Source organism: Nicotiana tomentosiformis, chromosome 4 (assembly GCF_000390325.3).
Source record: "Nicotiana tomentosiformis chromosome 4, ASM39032v3, whole genome shotgun sequence".
In the NCBI taxonomy this organism is placed as follows: Eukaryota; Viridiplantae; Streptophyta; class Magnoliopsida; order Solanales; family Solanaceae; genus Nicotiana; species Nicotiana tomentosiformis.
Genome location: NC_090815.1, coordinates 101,636,879 through 101,656,686, shown reverse-complemented (window position 1 = coordinate 101,656,686; position 19,808 = coordinate 101,636,879). Strand labels below are relative to the sequence as shown.

At 34.5% G+C, this 19,808-nt stretch overlaps 2 protein-coding genes across 5 annotated transcripts; one reads left to right on the top strand and one right to left on the bottom strand.

Annotated features, from left to right (window-relative positions):
* The first annotated feature begins 6,678 nt into the window (after positions 1–6,678).
* LOC104084604 (putative pentatricopeptide repeat-containing protein At1g77010, mitochondrial) lies at positions 6,679–13,740 on the top strand. 4 transcript variants are annotated; one of them, XM_018766808.3, is made up of 4 exons: positions 6,679–8,993; positions 10,586–10,860; positions 11,026–11,244; positions 13,017–13,740. In XM_018766808.3, exon 1 carries the CDS (start codon positions 6,877–6,879, stop codon positions 8,932–8,934), a length of 2,058 nt encoding a protein of 685 aa, XP_018622324.1. In that variant the 5' UTR covers positions 6,679–6,876; the 3' UTR covers positions 8,935–8,993; positions 10,586–10,860; positions 11,026–11,244; positions 13,017–13,740. The 4 variants fall into 4 exon arrangements, with proteins under 4 accessions (XP_018622324.1, XP_018622325.1, XP_009586798.1 ...); XM_018766809.3 differs by lacking the exon at positions 13,017–13,740 and having other exon boundaries at positions 10,586–10,650; positions 10,737–10,860; positions 11,026–11,434; XM_009588503.4 differs by lacking the exon at positions 13,017–13,740 and having other exon boundaries at positions 11,026–11,434.
* LOC104084605 (signal peptidase complex-like protein DTM1) lies at positions 11,428–13,293 on the bottom strand. The gene is made up of 2 exons (XM_033653012.2): positions 13,049–13,293; positions 11,428–11,756 (listed from the first exon to the last, which is right to left on the bottom strand). The coding sequence occupies exons 1-2, from the start codon at positions 13,291–13,293 to the stop codon at positions 11,663–11,665; spliced, it is 339 nt and encodes a 112-aa protein (XP_033508903.1). The 3' UTR covers positions 11,428–11,662.
* Positions 13,741–19,808: the final 6,068 nt, after the last annotated feature.

Below are 19,808 nucleotides of genomic sequence, written 5' to 3'. Positions count from 1 at the left end.
TCATATCCTATGAAAACACAATCAATAATTTTCGGTCCGATCTTTACCCCTTTGGGTTTAGGAACTTGCACTTTAGCTAAGCACCCCCACACTTTAAAATATTTAGTTGGGCTTCCTTCCATTCTATTTTTCATATGGAATGGATTGTGTCTTGCAATGAGGAACTCGACTGAGTATTCGGTTATTGTAAGAATAACTTTCTCCCCACAAGTTCTGGGGTAAACCAGAACTTATCAACAATGCATTCATCATCTCCTTTAATGTTCTATTCTTTTTTTTCCTGCAATTCCATTCGATTGGGGCGTGTATGTGACCGTTGTTTGATGAATAACACCATATTCCAAACATATTTTTTCAAAAGAAGATTCATATTTGCCACCTCTATTACTTTGTCGAGCTAATCATCGGAACTGTAGTTTGTATCACGACAGAGCCAAAATTAATAAATGATGAAATTTTTATAATATCTGACACAATTAGATTTAGTAAACGGTAAAGTTTTTAATCTTCAAACCGAGTAATATTAACACAACCAGAATTAATAAAATCACAAAGTTTTTACTCTTCAAACCAAGTATAAAGCCAGAGTAGAAAATCACTTAGTTTTTAATCTCCAAAGTAAAGTAGAAAGCCACTCAAACTTTAATCTCCAAAAATAAATAGAACATCACGACGATTTTAATCTCAAATATTGAGTAGAAAATCATGCAGATTTTAATCTCGAAGCAGGAGTAGAAAATCATGAAGATTTTAGTCTCCATAACGGAAGTAGAAAATCACGAGAATTTTTTATTTTCTCCAAAACATGGGTAAAAATCACAAGTATTTTAATTTTCTTTTCAAATGGCTTCTAAATAAACCATTATAACCCCTAAATATTTCAACAGTTTGATATATTATTCTTATCAAACTAACATATGTATATCCTTATTGATCAAAATAATTGATGGTAGGCTATAATCCCATATTTTAGTCGCTTATTGCACTCTAATTCACTGCACTTTACTTATGCTGAGCTTTAATTATGCGTGTTTTGCACTTATTATGTATTTTATGCCATGTATGAGTGATTTCGATCTATGTAGATGTTATAGAATAAATTCAAGCTATTCTGGAACTTTGAAGTCTGAGTAAAAGCCCAAGGATTAAGTCGGGATCGAGTTCGGGGATCAACGGATGATAGTGGAACAAAACGAAGAATCGAGTAAGCATATTGTGCAGTATCCAGTAAAATACACATAACTTTTTGCTCGTAACTCCCTCTGGGATCCACAATATATCGTTGGAAATCTATTTAAAAAGGGCTATAACTTTCATGTCTTACATTTTCCCAAATTCCCAACTTAACACCCAGGTGCGCGACCAAGTGCGCGATCGCGCATATGCTGTCCAGAAAAAGTCATATTTCGCTAAGAAAGGGTAGTTTTGTCCGGGATTTGTTTTGGGGGCGGATCAAATACCCAAAAATACGATTTTTGACACACTTTTGACATACCTTACCTTAAACCTAGGAAAGCTAAGGAGAAGAGGGAGAAGCAAGAGCACAAGGATTTCATCCTTCCTTCCTCACTCAAATCCGAGTTTGGATTGTATTTATGTTTTTCTCTACTTTTATTTCATTTGTGAAGAACTTCTCCATGTCTATGGAGTAGAACCTTTTGGGTTTTGATGAATTTGGTATATTGATGGTTGTTTGTGGATTATAACTCTATTTTTTTTTATGTATTTGAATCGTTTTTGGAGGATTTAGTTATTGCATCTATGTTCGTTTGTTCTTGTAATTGAAAGAGGCATAACTTGTGATATATTTGCACTATATTATTGGTTGAGTTCATAGATTCTTCGAAGTAATCGAAAGAGGGTAGTTGAATCTTTGATTAAACCTAGTTAGGAGGATAATCGAAAGATGTTCTCCTAAAGACCAATCCATTACGAATTCTTGCATATCTTCACCGAGCTTAAATTGGTTCATATTGTGAGGTTGAGACTTAATCGAGAGAGAAGTTTCTACTAAATAATTGTACTGATAATTAAGTGAATTCGAGAGACTCACTTGAACATTAGAAGTGAATTATTTAGAGTTATATCCCGAATAATTATCTTGCACCTATCCTATCAACCCGTATTTTCTCCCATTGATAACTTCCTTGCTTACCTTTGTTGAGATTGTCATTAGTCAATAGTTTAAGTTCTTATTTAGTTTCAATTCTTAATTGTATAAATCTTCATTGTTGATCCTTCTGGAAAGCAATCAGTCTACGAACTACGAGAATACTCTTTAAATCCAATCCATGTAGAGACGATAATTATACTATATTATCTTTGATTAGCGAGCATAATTTAAGTGTGTGTTTTGTACTCGTCAATAATACACATACAAAATATCATCTTTATGATCTCAAAATAATTTTCAAGCATTAATGTAAGCATGACCTATACTTACAACCTTACATACTCTTTTTACAAAATACCATGCATGCTATCAAAATGTATACCAACAAATCGATTTCACTTGGTAAACGAAATAATAATTTTTTTATTATTATTCTAGTCATTAGCATGCAAATATACTTTGAGAACATCACGTAATGAGCATCTATCATAATATTTGTAGAAATTAAATTTCATAAATCACATAGGATAGAAATTAAAAGCGTAACGCGAAGAAAGAAGAACCCGACTTTTGTGACAACTTTCTTCTTGGATCGTGACTTGTTCGTATCGCTCGTTTGGAACCAAACATAGACTCCGAATATTAGTAAATAGTCCTGTATCATTGGATGAAAAACAAATTCACTGGACAATTTCTTCTTGGAAAAAACACGAAGCCATTTGCAACATGTGCAACGGTTGATCACATCCTTTCACACATTCGCTGATTCCATTAATTTGGGTGGAGGATGAGCTGCATCCTTATTTGGTCCAAAAGATTGTCCATTAATTTAAACATAAGGCTGTTTCGGTCATCATAACACTTGATCAGATGCAAATCGAATTAGCCTCATATTTGGACTTCGTTGTGATATGCCTTGACATAAGCTGCAACAAAGTGGTTTCTCGTTAGATTCACAATTAATAGCCGCTTCTATTATGTCAAAATTCGGATTCGCATTCACTGCCTTTCAAGCCTTTTTTTTTCTTTCCACTTTGATAAGTTAGATTGTTATTTTCTGTTATTCCCGCCAATATTGTTGTATTTGTAAATAATAATTCTGCAAAATATAAGTTAGCGTAATGAAACAATAATTAATTCGAGCCCACTGAATTCACAGTGTTTCCTTAAGGAATTTAATCCCCTCCTAGTACCCAAGGTAATAGATTATTTCCTCCCAGGATAGAACGAATCACACACTGGTGTAGAGGTACTTCAAACCCCAGTGTTTCAGCGAACACAAAGTTTGGTAGCAAATCACACTTACAGTTGCTTTGTTTGAAGTTAAAACAATGCAGAACGAAGGAGTAGAAACTCAGAAAATCGTATGGAAATGCTGAGAGGAAGTAGTGCAATGTATAGCCAAATCTGTTGAGCGATTTCAGGATTTCAGTTTGTGTGTTGAGTGTTGAGTGTCTTTCTTCAACATCTGCTGCATATATATATAGCAGCCAGTGTTGAAGAAGACCAAACGTCCACCCTCCATGGTGGAGCAAGCATTAACTTGTTTGTGGAGCAAGCACATTCATGTTTGTGGAGCAAGCACATTCATGGTGGGAAGAGCATTAGGCGGCTGCCAAATGGTCAATACACGAATTGGAAAATATATGTTACAAATGCGGATAATCTTACGTTAATATTTACTATTAACAAATAAATTTGGTCCAAAAAAATTAATCAATCAATCGATCATTTGACCAAATCCGAATCCGAAGCCGAAGCCGAAGCCGAAGCCGAAGCCGTAGCCGAAGCCGAGCGAGCGACAACGACGACGGCGCGAGGCTTGCTTTCTTCTTAACTCTTTAAGAGCTACAAGAAGAGCAATTATATATATACCCACCAAAAATCTCTTCCTCTTCCAATATGGGACAATGTCTCATTGTCAAGAGGGAAAACTTAAAATTTTACTCAAAAAATTTCATTTTCCCTCCATTTTCCATTCACCCTCATTTTAAGACTATTTCATCTTAAAAATTAAAACCTCAACAATTCCCCACATGAATGGGGAATGGCTATATCACAGAAGTATGCATGAAAAAACTGTGTGATTTACAAGCAAGGATTAATCGCATCTGGATAAGTAGGTTTCCCTTTGAACTTTCCGTAGTAAACTTATGTCGGATATACTCGGTCAATCGGTAGATTTGATATTTTTGAACCGTCGATCTTTGGTGTATACCTAGGCAACCATAAGTCACACAATCAACCCTTAACCGTCTTTGGTTCTCATTGTTGTGTTCGTTTCAGCCATGAACACCGCCTGGTTTCATAAGTGCGTAGAGAACTGGTCTTAAAAGTTCTCCTTGAAGCGGCTAACACTTCACACTTACATAGGTGATTCCTAAACGTGTTATCCTGTAGATACACTATTTGATATACCCCGTATCAAATTTAAAAATCATTAAAAAGCCTTAATGCTTTATCCTTGGTACTGAACATTGTCTCATCACGAGAACGGACTAAAATTTTATTTGACAATGTTGAACCGTCATTAATGACTTTGTTTGATCTTCTTGAACCTAGATCTTGGGATCTCCAGTCTTCTAGGTAGAGTTACCGCCACAATGACTTGTTCTCGGCCATAGCCCCATTCCCCTTGATGATTTCTCAACTACCTCTCTAGTTAGGCCTTTTGTAAGTGGATCCGACACATTATCACTTGACTTTACATAGTCAATCGTGATAATTCCTCTAGAGAGTAATTGCCTAACGGTTTTATGTCTTCGTCGTATATGACGAGATTTACCGTTATACATAACGCTCCCAGCCCTTCCAATTGTCGCTTGACTATCACAATGTATGCATATTGGTGCCAACGGTTTGGGCCAAAATGGAATGTCTTCCAAGAAATTCCGGAGCCATTCAGCTTCTTCACCGGCTTTATCTAAGGCTATGAATTCAGCCTCCATTGTAAAGCGGGCAATAAATGTTTGTTTGGACGACTTTCAAGATACCGTTCCTCCACCTATAGTGAATACATATCCACTCGTGGACTTAGAATCAGTTGAACCGGTGATCCAATTTGCATCACAGTATCCTTCAATCACCGCAGAAAAATTACTGTAGTGCAATTCAAAGTTCTGGGTATGTTCTAAATATCCCAAAACTCGTTTCATTGCCATCCAATGAGATTGGCCTGGATTGCTCGTATATCGACTCAGTTTACTTATAGCACAAGCTATATCTGGTCATGTACAATTCATGATATACATTAAGCATCCCAACACACGAGCATAATCCAATTGTGATATACTTTGGCCTTTATTCTTTGCTAATGCAAGATTCACGAAAATACAAGATTCATGAATTTCACTCTCCGAAGCCGAAGCCGTAGCCGAGCGAGCGACGACGACAACGGCGCGAGGCTTGCTTTCTTCTTAACTCTTTAAGAGCTACAAGAAGAGCAATTATATATATACCCACCAAAAATCTCTTCCTCTTCCAATATGAGACAATGTCTCATTGTCAAGAGGGGGAAACTTAAAATTTTACTCAAAAAATTTCATTTTCCCTCCATTTCCCATTCACCCTCATTTTAAGACTATTTCATCTTAAAAAATAAAACCTCAACATTTTCTTTCATTTTTCATTCACACCCATTCATGAAATCTAACAATTCCTAACGGTGACCAACTGCCCATTAGTTTACTTTTCCTAAAAGAAACAAAACAAGGATTATAGTCACGTGACAACCATGTCACGAGTTCAAGCTGTGAAAATGGTCATTTGCATAAGTGCAAGTTATAATTGGATTCATTATGGTCCAGTTTTTCTTCACAGTGTCAAAATTTTTATTAAGAGGTGTTAAAATATATAAAAGTAAACATACCAGAAAATTAAGGGGAGTATACATATAAATTTTTTTTTACCTACCTATATAATATATTGACACCCCTTCCTATAAGGTGGCTCCACCACTGTTTCTTCATATCCTGTGCATAGTAAAAGCTTAGTGCATCAGTCTGTCCTTTTATGTTCTCTAATTTTTTTAAAATTTATGATCAGTTGATCTATTAATCAATTGAAAGAGAATCTGTATTTTATAAATCTCACATGTTACATGAAAATATAATTTATTTTCTAGAATGAGAGTGACATGCCAAAGAATGGGATATTATCAAATATCTTACTGAGTTTGAAGGTGGGAATACAAAGAAATGTGGAAATTATTCCATTATTTCAGCTTCAACTTGAAATTATTTGCAAAATGATATAAATTATTTGATATATTATTTCAGCTTAGCTTGACATAAAAAATTTTGAAGTTGAGAAACTGATTTGAGGAGTGTTTTAAATGAATCAATGATTTAATGAAAATCATGTTCAAAAGCAATTGAACTTTGAAATATTTTTTAATTGAACTGTTGTCTTTGTCTATTAGGATTATATTGTAGCTAGCTTATGTATTTGTTAATTGCTTACGGGATGTTTATGAATTTTTAATTACAATATGTAACCTTTGTTATGTACATCGCGTCTCTTTATGCTATGTACAGTTAACTGGTACTTAACGCCCGTCAGCTCGCTCCGTTAACTCTTAGCCCGTGTCACTAACCGTTCCATAAAAACTACACACACCTGGAATTGTTTAAGCAAAAAGTACACATTTTGGTAAAAATTCGGATGTTTATATGACATCTTTGAGTAATTAATAGCTTGGAGGATGAGTATTTGGGATGCACCTCCAAAGGAAGAAAGAATAATAAAGAATCTCATGTCCGTTGATGGAGCTAGACTTGCAATCCTGCGCTCGACTGCTCAATACATTCAACACCCGCCAATCTCTTCCAAAGGGGAAGCAACTCCATCTTGTTTTCCTCAAAAGGGGCATCCTCAACTCTGCTCTCACAATAGCCAATCGTCTTCTTCAGATGTACGCTAAGTGTGGACAAATGACCGATGCAAAATTACTGTTCGACGAAATGTCTCAGAGAAATTGCTTCACTTGGAATACCATGATTGAAGGGTACATGAAATGGGGAAATACAAACAACTCTCTGGACTTGTTTCGTTTGATGCCTTCCAAGAATGAATTTTCTTGGAATGTAGTCATTCTTGGCCTTGTCAAAGCTGAGGAGTTGGGTGTTGCTAGAAGACTTTTCCATGAAATGCCACGTAAGAACGAAATAGTTTGGAATTCACTCATTCATGGGTATGCGAAAACGGGGTTCCCTGGTGTGGCTTTATGCTTATTTAAGGAGTTTATAGAAGGGGATTTTCATGAAATGTGTGGTGCATCACGTATAGATTCCTTTGTTTTGGCAACTGCATTAGGGGCTTGTGCTGAAACGAGAGCTGTCGATTTGGGGAAGCAAATTCATGCTCGTACTATAGTCGATGAAGTTGAAGTTGATTCTGTGTTGGCAAGTTCTTTAGTTAACATGTATGGAAAGGGTGGTGATTTGGATAGCGCGAGTTACATTTTGAACAGAATGCAGAACCCTGATAACTTTTCCTTGTCAGCATTGATATCAGCATATTCAAACTGTGGTAGAATGGATGATGCTAGAAAGATCTTCAATTTTATAACTGATCCTTGTATTGTATTATGGAATTCCATGATAGCAGGGTACGTGGCAAGCGATAAAGTGTCAGAGGCATTATTGCTTTTTGAGGAGATGCACAGAGAGGCTGTTAAAGCGGATTCCTCTACATTAGCTAGTGTATTGAATGCATGTGCTACTGCACATTCCCTTAAAAATTGTTTGCAAATGCATGCTTATGGTTGTAAGCTTGGACTGCTAGATGATCTTATCGTTGCTAGTGCTCTAGTTGACACATATGCTAAATGTGGACGTCCTGATGAAGCTGCCGGTGTTTTTAATGAACTCAAAATACATGACACAGTCTTGGTAAATTCTATGATTACCATTTATTTTAGTTGCAACAGAACTGAAGACGCGAGACAATTATTTGAGTCAATGCCCTATAAGAGCTTAATATCTTGGAATTCCATGTTAATTGGTCTTAGTCAAAATGGTTGTCCAGTTGAAGCACTGGATCTTTTCTGCAGGATGAATAGGATGGATTTTAGGATGGACAAATTTAGTTTTTCAAGTGTGATCAGTGCCTGTGCAAGCATTGCATCAGTTGAACTTGGTGAACAGATTTTTGCAAGAGCTGTTATCATCGGTATTGATTGGGATCAAATAATTTCTACCTCCTTAATTGATCTTTACTGCAAGTGTGGTTTTGTTACTGATGCCAGGAGGCTTTTTAACCAAATGATGAAATCCGACGAGGTTTCATGGAATTCTATGTTGATGGGTTATGCTACAAATGGTTATGGAAATGAAGCATTAAATCTATTCCACGAAATGAGAAGTGCGGGTGTTTTGCCAACAAATATCACATTTATTGGAGTCTTGTCTGCCTGTGATCATTGTGGTCTACTGGAAGAGGGAAAAAGGTGGTTTTATTCAATGAATTATGATTACCACATTGATCCAGGGATTGAACATTACTCCTGTATGGTAGATCTTTATGCACGAGCAGGTTGTCCTGAAGAAGCAGTAAACCTAATTGAAAAGATGCCATTTGAGGCAGATTCAAGCATGTGGTTATCCATTTTGAGAGGATGTGTAGCTCATGGTAATAAGATACTAGGAGAGCTTGTGGCCAAACGCATTATAGAGCTTGATCCTGAGAATTCAGGTGCTTTCGTGCAATTATCAAACATATTTGCTACATCTGAGGACTGGGAAAGATCTGCTTTTGTCCGGAGGCTGATGACAGAAAAGAAAATCTACAAGAGTTCTGGTCGAAGTTGGAGTGATATGTAAGAAGCACATAGGTTCAGGTCTCTGGATAGTTATTATAGCAGTGGGAGAAGTGCTGTGAGGTTAGTTTTTTATTTTTTAGCCACCCACTTTAATATCAGTTAAAACTATTAATTGGTTTCTTTCTGGCTTGTGCATCTTCTTGTAGCAATGTTTTTCTTCTAATCTTATTGCATTATTTTCTAAGCACATCCCATTAGAACTTAGAAGGGCTTTTCCGAGATTTTGCTGTTTGAATCTGAGATGCCTTGATTTAGCCCAGAAAAGACTTGCCGCTGTCAGCTTCCAGCTTTTTCGTTCAAGTTCGTAGAATATATTTGCTCATATGAATTAATATCTTTCTATAAGAATTGATCATATTACTATTTCAGGTTCTTGACATCTTGGAATTGTCTAGATGCATAGATGAGGAGTTCTTAGCTGTTCCCATCACTAAGGAGATAAAAATGAGTTTCAGAAATTTGCTGGGGGACTCTATGTTGAGGTTTTTGTTTTTAAGATGAAATATTCTTAAAATGAGGGTGAATGGGAAATGGAGGGAAAATGAAATTTTGAGTAAAATTTTAAGTTTCCCCCTCTTGATAATGAGACATTGTTCCATATTGGAAGAGGAAGACATTTTTGGTGGGTATATATATAATTGCTCTTCTTGTAGCTCTTAAAGAGTTAAGAAGAAAGTAAGCCTCGCGCCGCCGCCGTCGTCGCTCGCTCGGCTCGGCTTCGGCTTCGGCTTCGGCTTCGGCTTCGGTCAAATGATTGATTGATTAATTTTTTGGACCAAATTTATTTGTTAATAGTAAATATTAACGTAAGATTATCCGCATTTGTAACGGATATTTTCCAATCCGTTCCGTGTATTGACCATTTGGCAGCCTTGCTCCACCATGGAGGGTGGACGTTTGGTGAAGAAAGACACTCAGCACACAACACACAATTCGCTCAACAAATTGGCTATACATTTGCACTCCTTCCTCTCAGCATTTCCATACGATTTTCTGAGTTTATACTCCTTCGTTCTGCATTGTTTTTAACTTCAAACAAAGCAACTGTAAGTGTGATTTGCTACCGAACTTTGTGTTCGCTGAAACACTGGGGTTTGAAGTACCGCTACACCAGTGTGTTATTCGTTCTATCCTGGGAGGAAATAATCCATTACCTTGGGTACTAGGAGGGGATTAAATTCCTTAAGGAAACACTGTGAATTCAGTGGGCTCGAATTTATTATTGTTTCATTACGTTAACTTATATTTTGCAGAATTATTATTTACAATACAGCAATATTGGCGGGAATAACACTCTATACGACTACAGTTGAGGTATCCTAGACTGTTTCAGTCATACACGTGGTTTGGCAGTTCTTAACGGTGTTTTCTCTGAACATTCTTTGTGTTTCTATCTGTCATCCATTATTGGCTTTGTTCGCCACGCTTTTATCCTAATACTGCCCGTGGCATCCAAAGTGCAGGCCAGAATTTTGCAAAAAGTTTAAAAAATAAATTTTAAAAATGAGAAGGGAGAAAAGTCTATGGTCTCGCAGTACTCATGGGCCTATACGACCAGAACGTTAGGAATACAGAGCTATTTATAGACTGTCTTTATACTTTCAACTTTGGTGTTCAAGCTAATTTTCGCTTCTTTTCTGGTGTGGTGACAGATTGGCGTTGTGATCATGGGGATGATAAAAGCCTGGTCTTACCACGTATAGTAGCAGCAACTCAAGTAATTGTTGCTCCTATTCCCTTCAAAGGATGCTGACACTAAAGGGATCTTTGATGCTTGTGTTGTTAAAAACTTGAATGTATCAGGTGTTCGTGCTGAGGCAGACTTAAGAGACAACTCTTAACTGGATGGAAATATTCACTGGTAGAATGAAGGGGGATTCCTCTTAAAATGATTGAACTTGGACAAAACAGCCTTGCAAACTACCAGGTAGGAGTTGTAGTTTCTGCCCTTTCTTTCTACTTGCCAGTTGTTTAAGAAAGTCAAATAAGACAGGAGAATAGAAATAATTCGTTTTTTGTTGTTAAATTTGTTATTTTTGGATACCGAACCTGATGCTATATATTTACTTATGCTTTGTAATAACTTTCCCAGGTAAGAGCTGCTCGACACTACAATGCAGCCAAAACAGATATTTGTGTGGCTAATCTAGTCGAACAAGTAAAAGATATCCTCGCCTCTGTCCAATAAAATCTATTTGCTGTTGGAAAACAAAAGCGAGATGCTTGTCTTCAGGTTGTAAGAACCTGGGATGAATTTGTGGAAGCACTGAACCAAAAAAGATATTGGTCTTGGCTCCTTGGTGGTTATGAGGTATGCATATTGGCTTGGATTATGTGGTTCTGAGGATGCCAATTAATGTAATCCTGAATCATTAGAAAATATTTAGGGTGCCGAATCAAATCTAGAGTTTCCTTGAGATTCTTAGTCCCTGTTCAAACTTCAAAAGATACTACTAGTTTCCTAGCACTTTCATAATGTAGCATACAGAATAAATTGAAAATTATGAATGCAAATCTCACATATCTTTTCTTTGGATGAAATACAAATATTTCTGTAGCGATGAACTTGCAGTTTTTTGATCATATGATGCTTATCATACACACACTGGCAAAGATGCGCACGCGCACACACACACATAATACAGTAAGACGGGCATAGACGATTTCTGAGTTAATATATGATGCAGTATGCCACAACTGCTACAATGACAATTCATTACTGCTTGCTTTCATTTATAGCTTGATATATAAATCCACCACCTGTAAAGACCGAATCCATAAACTATTGCGTAAACCACCGATCTGACTGGGTAGAATTTATACCTGCAGATAGTCAACATTCAACAGTTAAGAAAATGTGTTACCTAGAATGAATTTCGATCGAATTGCAAAAAAGTGTGATCTCATAACTTAGAGGTCATGCTGCAGGGTAATTTGTATTTCTATTTACTCTTTTTCGGGGAGGATAGTTTTGTAGTTGTCAAATAACTGAATTTGGGCCTAATTTAACCCTCAAAGCTAGCTTATGAAGTGAAAATTGTCCGAGAATATACAAGGAGATAACCCATTCTCTCAACCAAAGATATTTAACACCTCCCTCACGCACAAGGCCCGAGTAAACCAAGAACATTGATTAGGTTTGGCTCTTATGTCATGTCAAGCAGATAAAAATGAGTTTAACGGGGAATATATCATGTTCGGGGCTAGATATTTGGAGCGCGAACAATATAATATAAATATCCAACATTGGATAAACCAAGAATAGGGATAAGTCTGATTTTGATATCATGATAAGAAAATGGATCAAGTTTAACTTAACCTTAGGGGTGGCAAATGGGTGGTCGGGTCAAGTATGGGCGGGTCAAAACGGGTAATACAAAAATTATCCAGTCCGACTCATATTTAATACGGATAGAAAATAGATTAACCGGCAGATAATATGGATATCCATATTATCCATGACTTTTTGAATATAATTATTTTTGGGAGAAATTCCCGATCTCCCAAACTTGAGGAATCCCCAATTTGAGTCTTTATAAATGTAAAAGTTAAACTCATTGGTTATTCATTGGATAACCATTTTTAAGTGGATAATATGGATCTTATCCATTTTTAACCCATTTTAAAAAGTTCATTATCATAACCCATTTTTTAATGGATAATATAGATGGATAACTATCTTTTAATCCATTTTGCCACACCTACTCAATCTCGAGAACTAACTTTTGGGGTTGAGTTAGGTTAATGTTCATTTTCTTACCGTATTTAATCAATAACACGTGTTATTACGTAATAGAGAAAAATATTGAGGAAAACACTACCAGACCACATCCATACTTCACTTCTAAGGATCTATCTCAAATGCATGGCATCAATTCTTTTCCCAGATTTGGTCCATGGTAAAAGTGATTGATCTTAAATTAATTATCTCATGATCTCTTTAATTTTTTTTCATCTCTCATAGTATCTTAGTTAACAGATCAAATTTGATCATGCCCTCAAACAATGACTCCGACAAGTTTAAAATTTTTATACTTTCATAAGTACCTCTAGAAGGCAAAAATAATACTTATCTTTTTTCAGAGAATACAAAACAGAAAGGGAGAACATATCACCTAGTAGAAGTGAAGGGTCCGGGAGATTTGTTGGTGAAGTCATTCACAGTGACAGGGGTGCACCAATGTGAGACACTACGATCGAAGAATTCCCAATCAGGTAAAATAACACCACATATAGCCAGCATTCCAAACAAGTAAGTTGCCACCATTTTGTAGAAAGACTGAGTGTATAGACCAATCAACACTATTATTGCTGCCAAGCAGCTTACCGATGTCCGAAAAATGGTCTCGTTATTCATCATGCTAAATACTTCAAGCTCCGCCCCTTCTTTCAAAAAAACAGCGCTAATGAGCAAGAAAACAGTTATGCTAAGGCGTGACGACTTTTCGTGCAACTGCTATGACCTTGCTTCTTGCCTTATCTTGCTTAGTAAAGCAACCTTTGGGACCTGTGTTTCTACTAAGTACTACTTTTAGCTCTGTCTTGAGTATTTCTCACTGCAGTTATTGCGTATGGCAAAGATTAAGAGGAGGAAGAAGATGATGATTTTTTACAGAGGAGATAAGATATTGCTGTGGAACATACCGACTGATAGAATGGTGTTTATTGCTGGATATAGCTAAACGAGGGAGTTAGTTGAGACTGCATTTAAAGCAGATTAAGACTGCATTTCTGAGTTGATACATATGTACACTTCTTATCTTGCCAAATAAACTGGCAATTAATCTGAATTATCTTTTTCTTTTTTCTTATCTATAACAAAACAATTTGATCCTATTTTAGACAATTTCCCCAATACTTTACAATTTACATGGTATAGTTTGCAAGTTAAATATACAAAAATATATATATATATTTTCGGCTATTATTTTAAGTGCGGCTATACAATATAATTTTTCCGAATTTAACTCACTTTTGACAAATCTTCTTTTGTCACGGAATGTAGGGGCCAGATTCCTAAGGGACCAAGAAAATTCAATAATCATATCTAGAACTTTTCTTATCTTTCGCCTGAATTAAGCTTGAAAGACACTAAGACATATAATTAAAGAGTCCAAATTAAGTAGTTTGCAGATCTCATCTCTTCGTTGTTGAACATTATCTTCATTAGCATTACAACTATCACTTTTATGATATAAATTAATTAAGTTAGTTGCTAAATCGTCCACTTTTTTTTTTTTTTTGTTTTTTTGAGTAAGTTGTCCACTCTTTATGGCATCATTTCATGCTCTTCCTGATAATCAACTATGTAAGACTAATTGAATTGACTAACTACATTAGTAACTTAGTAATATAAGAGCTACCAATGAAATTCTCCAATTTGAGATCGTCTGTAACCTTTACTTGCAGTATAGATAGTAAGGAAAAATCCTCACATCTAAACACAAAATGGAACGAAATGAGATGTAGTATACCTGTAACGAGTAGATTTTGACTTTGTCAATTTAGAGTATTATGTTGTTCGCAGATCATTATTTACCAAAGTGATAATTAAGAATAGAAGAAAACACAGTCAGAAATAGGTAATTGATTCAAATGAACCGGAGTCCCAAAAGCCAAATGTTGCGGCTTTTAAGTACAATGGCTTATAGCCTTTTTGGCCAAGCTTCTCAAGAGGCTAAAAGTATTTTTTTTTCTGTTCAAAAGTACTTTTTTCTTCTAACTTGAGGTATTTGGCCAACCTTTTTTGGGAAGAAAAAAGTGCTTTTGGGAAGAAGCAGAAGCAGTTTCTGAGAAACAGAAAAAAGTAGCTTCTTCCTAAAAGCAAAAGCAGAAGCAGTTTTGACTTTTTTTCTTACCAAGTATACTCTTAACAAAATATAGTATATACCTAAATAACCGTTAAACCTAATACTTAAGATATTAATGTATACATATTTTTTATTATTTTTAGGATAGCTTTCTAATATATAGTGACTTTAGGGGTGAATGCTTTTATATTTGTTGAATAATTTTTAATATATTTAACTTATATTAAAAGAATTAAATACTTTTAAATTTTATTTTCATATTTTACTTAAATAAAATGAAAAAATTTAATTAATGCCTGTAATAATAAATTTTTGATATTATTTATTTACTTATAATATTAACTATTAAGTAAATATATTCATGTATTTATTCGTAATTTGATACTTAAAGCACTTTCAGAAAAGCTTGGCAAAATACAAATTATTGCTCAAAAGTGCTTTTCAGAGTGATTAACCAAACACAAACTGCTTCTGTCCAAAAGTACTTTTTTCAAAAGCACTTTTGAAAAAAACACTTCTCAAAATAAGCTGATTTCTCCAGCTTGGCCAAATAGGCTATTAGTTTTAGCTTGGGCCGTCAAATTTAGCCCAAGTCCAAATGACCCGTCTAACCCGCTCAAGGTTGGGTTGGTTATTGACCCGCCCGTTTATTGTACTCAGCTCATCTTGACTTAACCCATCTCAACTCATTTAAAGTTTTTTTTACCTAGCTATACTATATTAGAAACTTATTTACCTATGTTCTCTATGTATTATAGTTTTTAATAAGTATCTAGATTTTTCCTACAAGTTAGGTAGATTGCTCCCAACCCATTATTAGTACCTACAATTAAGGGATTCAATTACATCCTTTTCTTTTTTTTTTCCTCTCCTCTTCTTTCTCCTTTTTTTTTTTTTTTTTTTACATCAGAATCGCTTAATCTACGCCCAGAATCTCCATCTTCTCTCTTTCCACCATTGTCGACAGCTTTATATTATTAAAAAACTATCAATTGCATCGTTCTTTTGTTGGGAGACTGGACAACACTAAAAATAAAAAAAATATTCAGGAATTGTATGATAACTGTATCATAATTGTATTTGAATTGTATCGGATATATCAATGCCTAAAATATAATTGCATCATATTTGTATTACAATTGTATCTAACTTGTATATGGTATATTAATACCCAAAATAATACCTGATATAATAAATATATAATTATCATATATTTGTGATACAAACTGTGAAATTCTTCACGAACTCACAACTGCTTGTAACAATATACAATGAATATACAATTATCATATATTTGTAATACACTTTCTTTAACAATTATGATGCATATATAATTATACTACAATCGCGATACATTTCTGAAAAATTATGATACTATTATGATCTTCATCTTCTTCAAGTTTCAATCACAACTCTACACTAAAAATATAATATAATCGTATTATAATTGTATTAGTATTATATCAAGTATTGTTTTGAGTATTGATGTATCATATACAAGTCACATACAATAAAGATTTTAGAAAAAAAGAAAACAAGATTCAAAACATACTCACAACTTGATTCTAGAGCAATATTCTGTATTTCGTATGCATTGTATCAATAAGAAAGAGAGATTTTGGATGATTAGTAAGAAAGAGAAAAATTAGGTTTGAAAAGCTTTGGAAAAAGAAAAGAATCAATACTTTTTGGGGGATAAGTATAAAAAAATTAAAAGAGATTTTGAGTGATTATTAAGAGAGAGAGAGAGAGAGAGAGAGAGAGAGAGAGAAAGAGAGAGAGAGAGAGAGAGAGTGAGAGAGAAAATATTTTTGAAATCCTTTGGAAAAGGAACAGAATATTAAATGTAGGTGTTATTGGAGATGTGAGGGTGAGTGTCATGTAACTGATAGGCTAAATTTAAGGAATCTTGAATTTTCTTTCTTTTTTTATGATTTTGTATATAACTTGTAAATATAGATATACAAAGTGATTAATAAGGAACCTAAATAAAGGTGGTAAATATGTTTCTATTATTGTATAGCTAGGTAAAAATTCCTTTAAAGTTGGATTAATTTTTAGCCCAAATTAATTCATGAATAACTTTGCCAAAATATCTTAGATTTTTTTTTTATTTAATATGTTATACATGTCCATAACAAGAGAAAAAAGTCTTATTTAGTAATTATATAATTCATAAGAAAATAACACATATTAATTAAAGCTCGATAAGAATTGGGCGGGTTGGGTTTTGACCCAAATTTTAGCCCATCTTGACCCAATCCATCTCAACTCAAGTAACTTTTGGACGTGTCATTTATTGGGGGAAGTGCATAGTTAGCCACTAATTAGAGATGTCTTTACTCTTTAGCCACTATTTAAAATGTATTTACTCTTTAGCCACTGTTTAAAATATATTTACTCTTTTAGCCAGTGCTTAATAAATTTTTACGCACCCGGACGAAAATACCCCTATGCTAGACATGGGTGCCGTGTAAATATTAAGTACATGGTGTCATTAACTTCATGAATGTTGTGTAAATATTAAGGACAATGTGTCATGTATTTGCACCTTTCGTTGTTAAACTTTAAGACATTATGTCCTTAACTTCATATGTGCAGTATAAATGTTAAGGATATGGAGTCCTTAACTTCATGTGTGCAGTGTAAATGTTAAGGACATAATGTCCTTAACTTCATGTGTGCAGTATAAATGTTAAGGACATGTTGTCCTTAACTTTATGAGTGTTGTGTAAATATTAAGGACATGGTGTTTTTAACTTCATGAATGTTGTGTAAATATTAAGGACAAAGTATCTTGTATACAAAGGCGGACCTACGTGGAGATGAGAGGGGTCATCGGAACCCGCTAGTCTTGGCAAAAATCGTGTATATATATTTGTATATACATCAAGGACCCCTCAAAAATTTTTGATGTGCCCCCTCAAGTAGAAAAACTGAACAACTCTGTTGGTTTAATAAATTACATTATGTCCTCCATCACTAGAAGATCTGGGTTCGAGGTCCAATACCAATTCTCTTTTTTCATTTTATTTGTTTTTCTCTTTGAATTCAACATAGTATAGTATCATGTATTTAGTGGTCAACTTATTTTATTTTTCTTTATCTTTTCTAAGTTAAATGAACAATAATTTAGTACTAGTACCTAAAAGGGGATAAAATATTCCATTAGCAAAAAGTCAATCACCTTCTTTATCCTTATATCTAAGTTTATAAGCATTATCACTTTCTTGACATGTATAAAACTAAGTAATTCACCAAAAATTTCTCCAAAACAGTAATTAAAAACACCAAAAACCCCTCTGCTTTCAAGGATCACTTCGGCAAAGTAGCAAACATCTATCGATTCAACAACAATGACTAAGACTCTGCTTGGACTGCTTAATAGACCTTTAATCTTGATCTTATTTGACTAAGTTTTTTTTATTTATATTTTTGAACATCTTTTCGGTCACTAACTCATATTCATTAAGTTTTCAAGGAGTTAGTGCGCCAAATTTTATCGTTATTAGCTGACATATCAATGTCAAAGATAGCGGTGCCCCCATTGCACTCAAATCCTAGGTCCACCTCTGCCTAAATATGCACCTTCCGTTGTTAAACTTTAGGACATTATGTCCTTAACTTCATATGTGTAGTGTAAATGTTAAGGACATAACGTCCTTAACTTCATGTGTGCAGTGTAAATGTTAAGGACATAATGTCCTTAACTTCATGTGTGCAATGTAAATATTAAGAACATAGTATCCTTAACTTTATGAGTATTGTGTAAATATTAAGGACATGGTATCCTTAACTTTATGAATGTTGTGTAAATATTAAGGACAAAGTGTCATGTATTTGCATCTTCGGTTGTTAAACTTTAGGATATCATGTCCTTAACTTCATATGTGCAGTGTAAATGTTAAGGACATGACATCCTTTACTTCATGTATATAGTGTAAATGTTAAGGACACCATGTCCTTAATATTTACACATCACTCATGAAGAAAGGGTAAAAATATCTTTTCGTATTAATTTTCATAGAGTAGTGACTATTTTTGCTCAGCATTAAAAATATTGGATAAAAACTAAATACCATGTTAAAAAGTGGCTATCCCGTATCATTTCTACTCATTTATTGACTCAACCTATTTTGATCCGCTCAAAATCGGTCAAACCCGCCTATTTGACACTCCCCTAGTTTTAGCTTTTGACTTTGGAAAATCACTAACATTGATTTGGTACTTAAAAAATATAAATGAGAGACCAACGAAACCAAATCATCTCTGTAGGTCGAGTCTTCTTTTTAGTTGCTCTCTACATCATTACTTTTTTCATAAATATCTAATTTATCTTGCTATTTATTATTTTTGGTCTTTGTATATTGATTTATCTCTTGATTTATATACTCATCATCATCTCGCTACTCCTACCGAGTACCCACACTCCACCATGCATAAAGTATAAAATTTACAATTACTCTCTTTCATTTATGTTATCATTGAATATTCAAAATCAGTCACATCTCTTTTATGATGTTCCATGCATTTAAATTTTACAAATAACTTAATTAGAATCTATTTTTACCTAGAGTGGTAATTAGTAATAAGTATGCCTTTTGCACTCTATATCGTACTTTTTTTTAGATATACCAGCATGAATTTATTAGACTTGCACCCAAAGGCATCCCATGAACTTCCATGTATCTCTAGGTTCTTGCTTTTAGAGCTACCTTTATTAAAATTAAACTCTGATGTCAATTTCAGAAATTTTTTAATGTCCAATATAGTAACAAAGCTTAATTATTAAAAATAAAGTTATATAGGTAATCGCACTAAAAGATGCGAGAGGCACTTTGTAAAAGGTAGAAAGTTGGAAGCCGTATTAATTTACGGTAAATGATCAAATATATCCCTGTACTTTCGAAAATGGTCTAAAAATACCCCTCGTTATACTATTGGGATATATATACCCTTCCGTCATACTTTGGAACAAATATACCCTTATGTTGGATGGAGCGCCACGTGTCAGCACCAGATGAAAATGACCCATTTTTTTTTACCCGATCCGTTTTAAAAAACT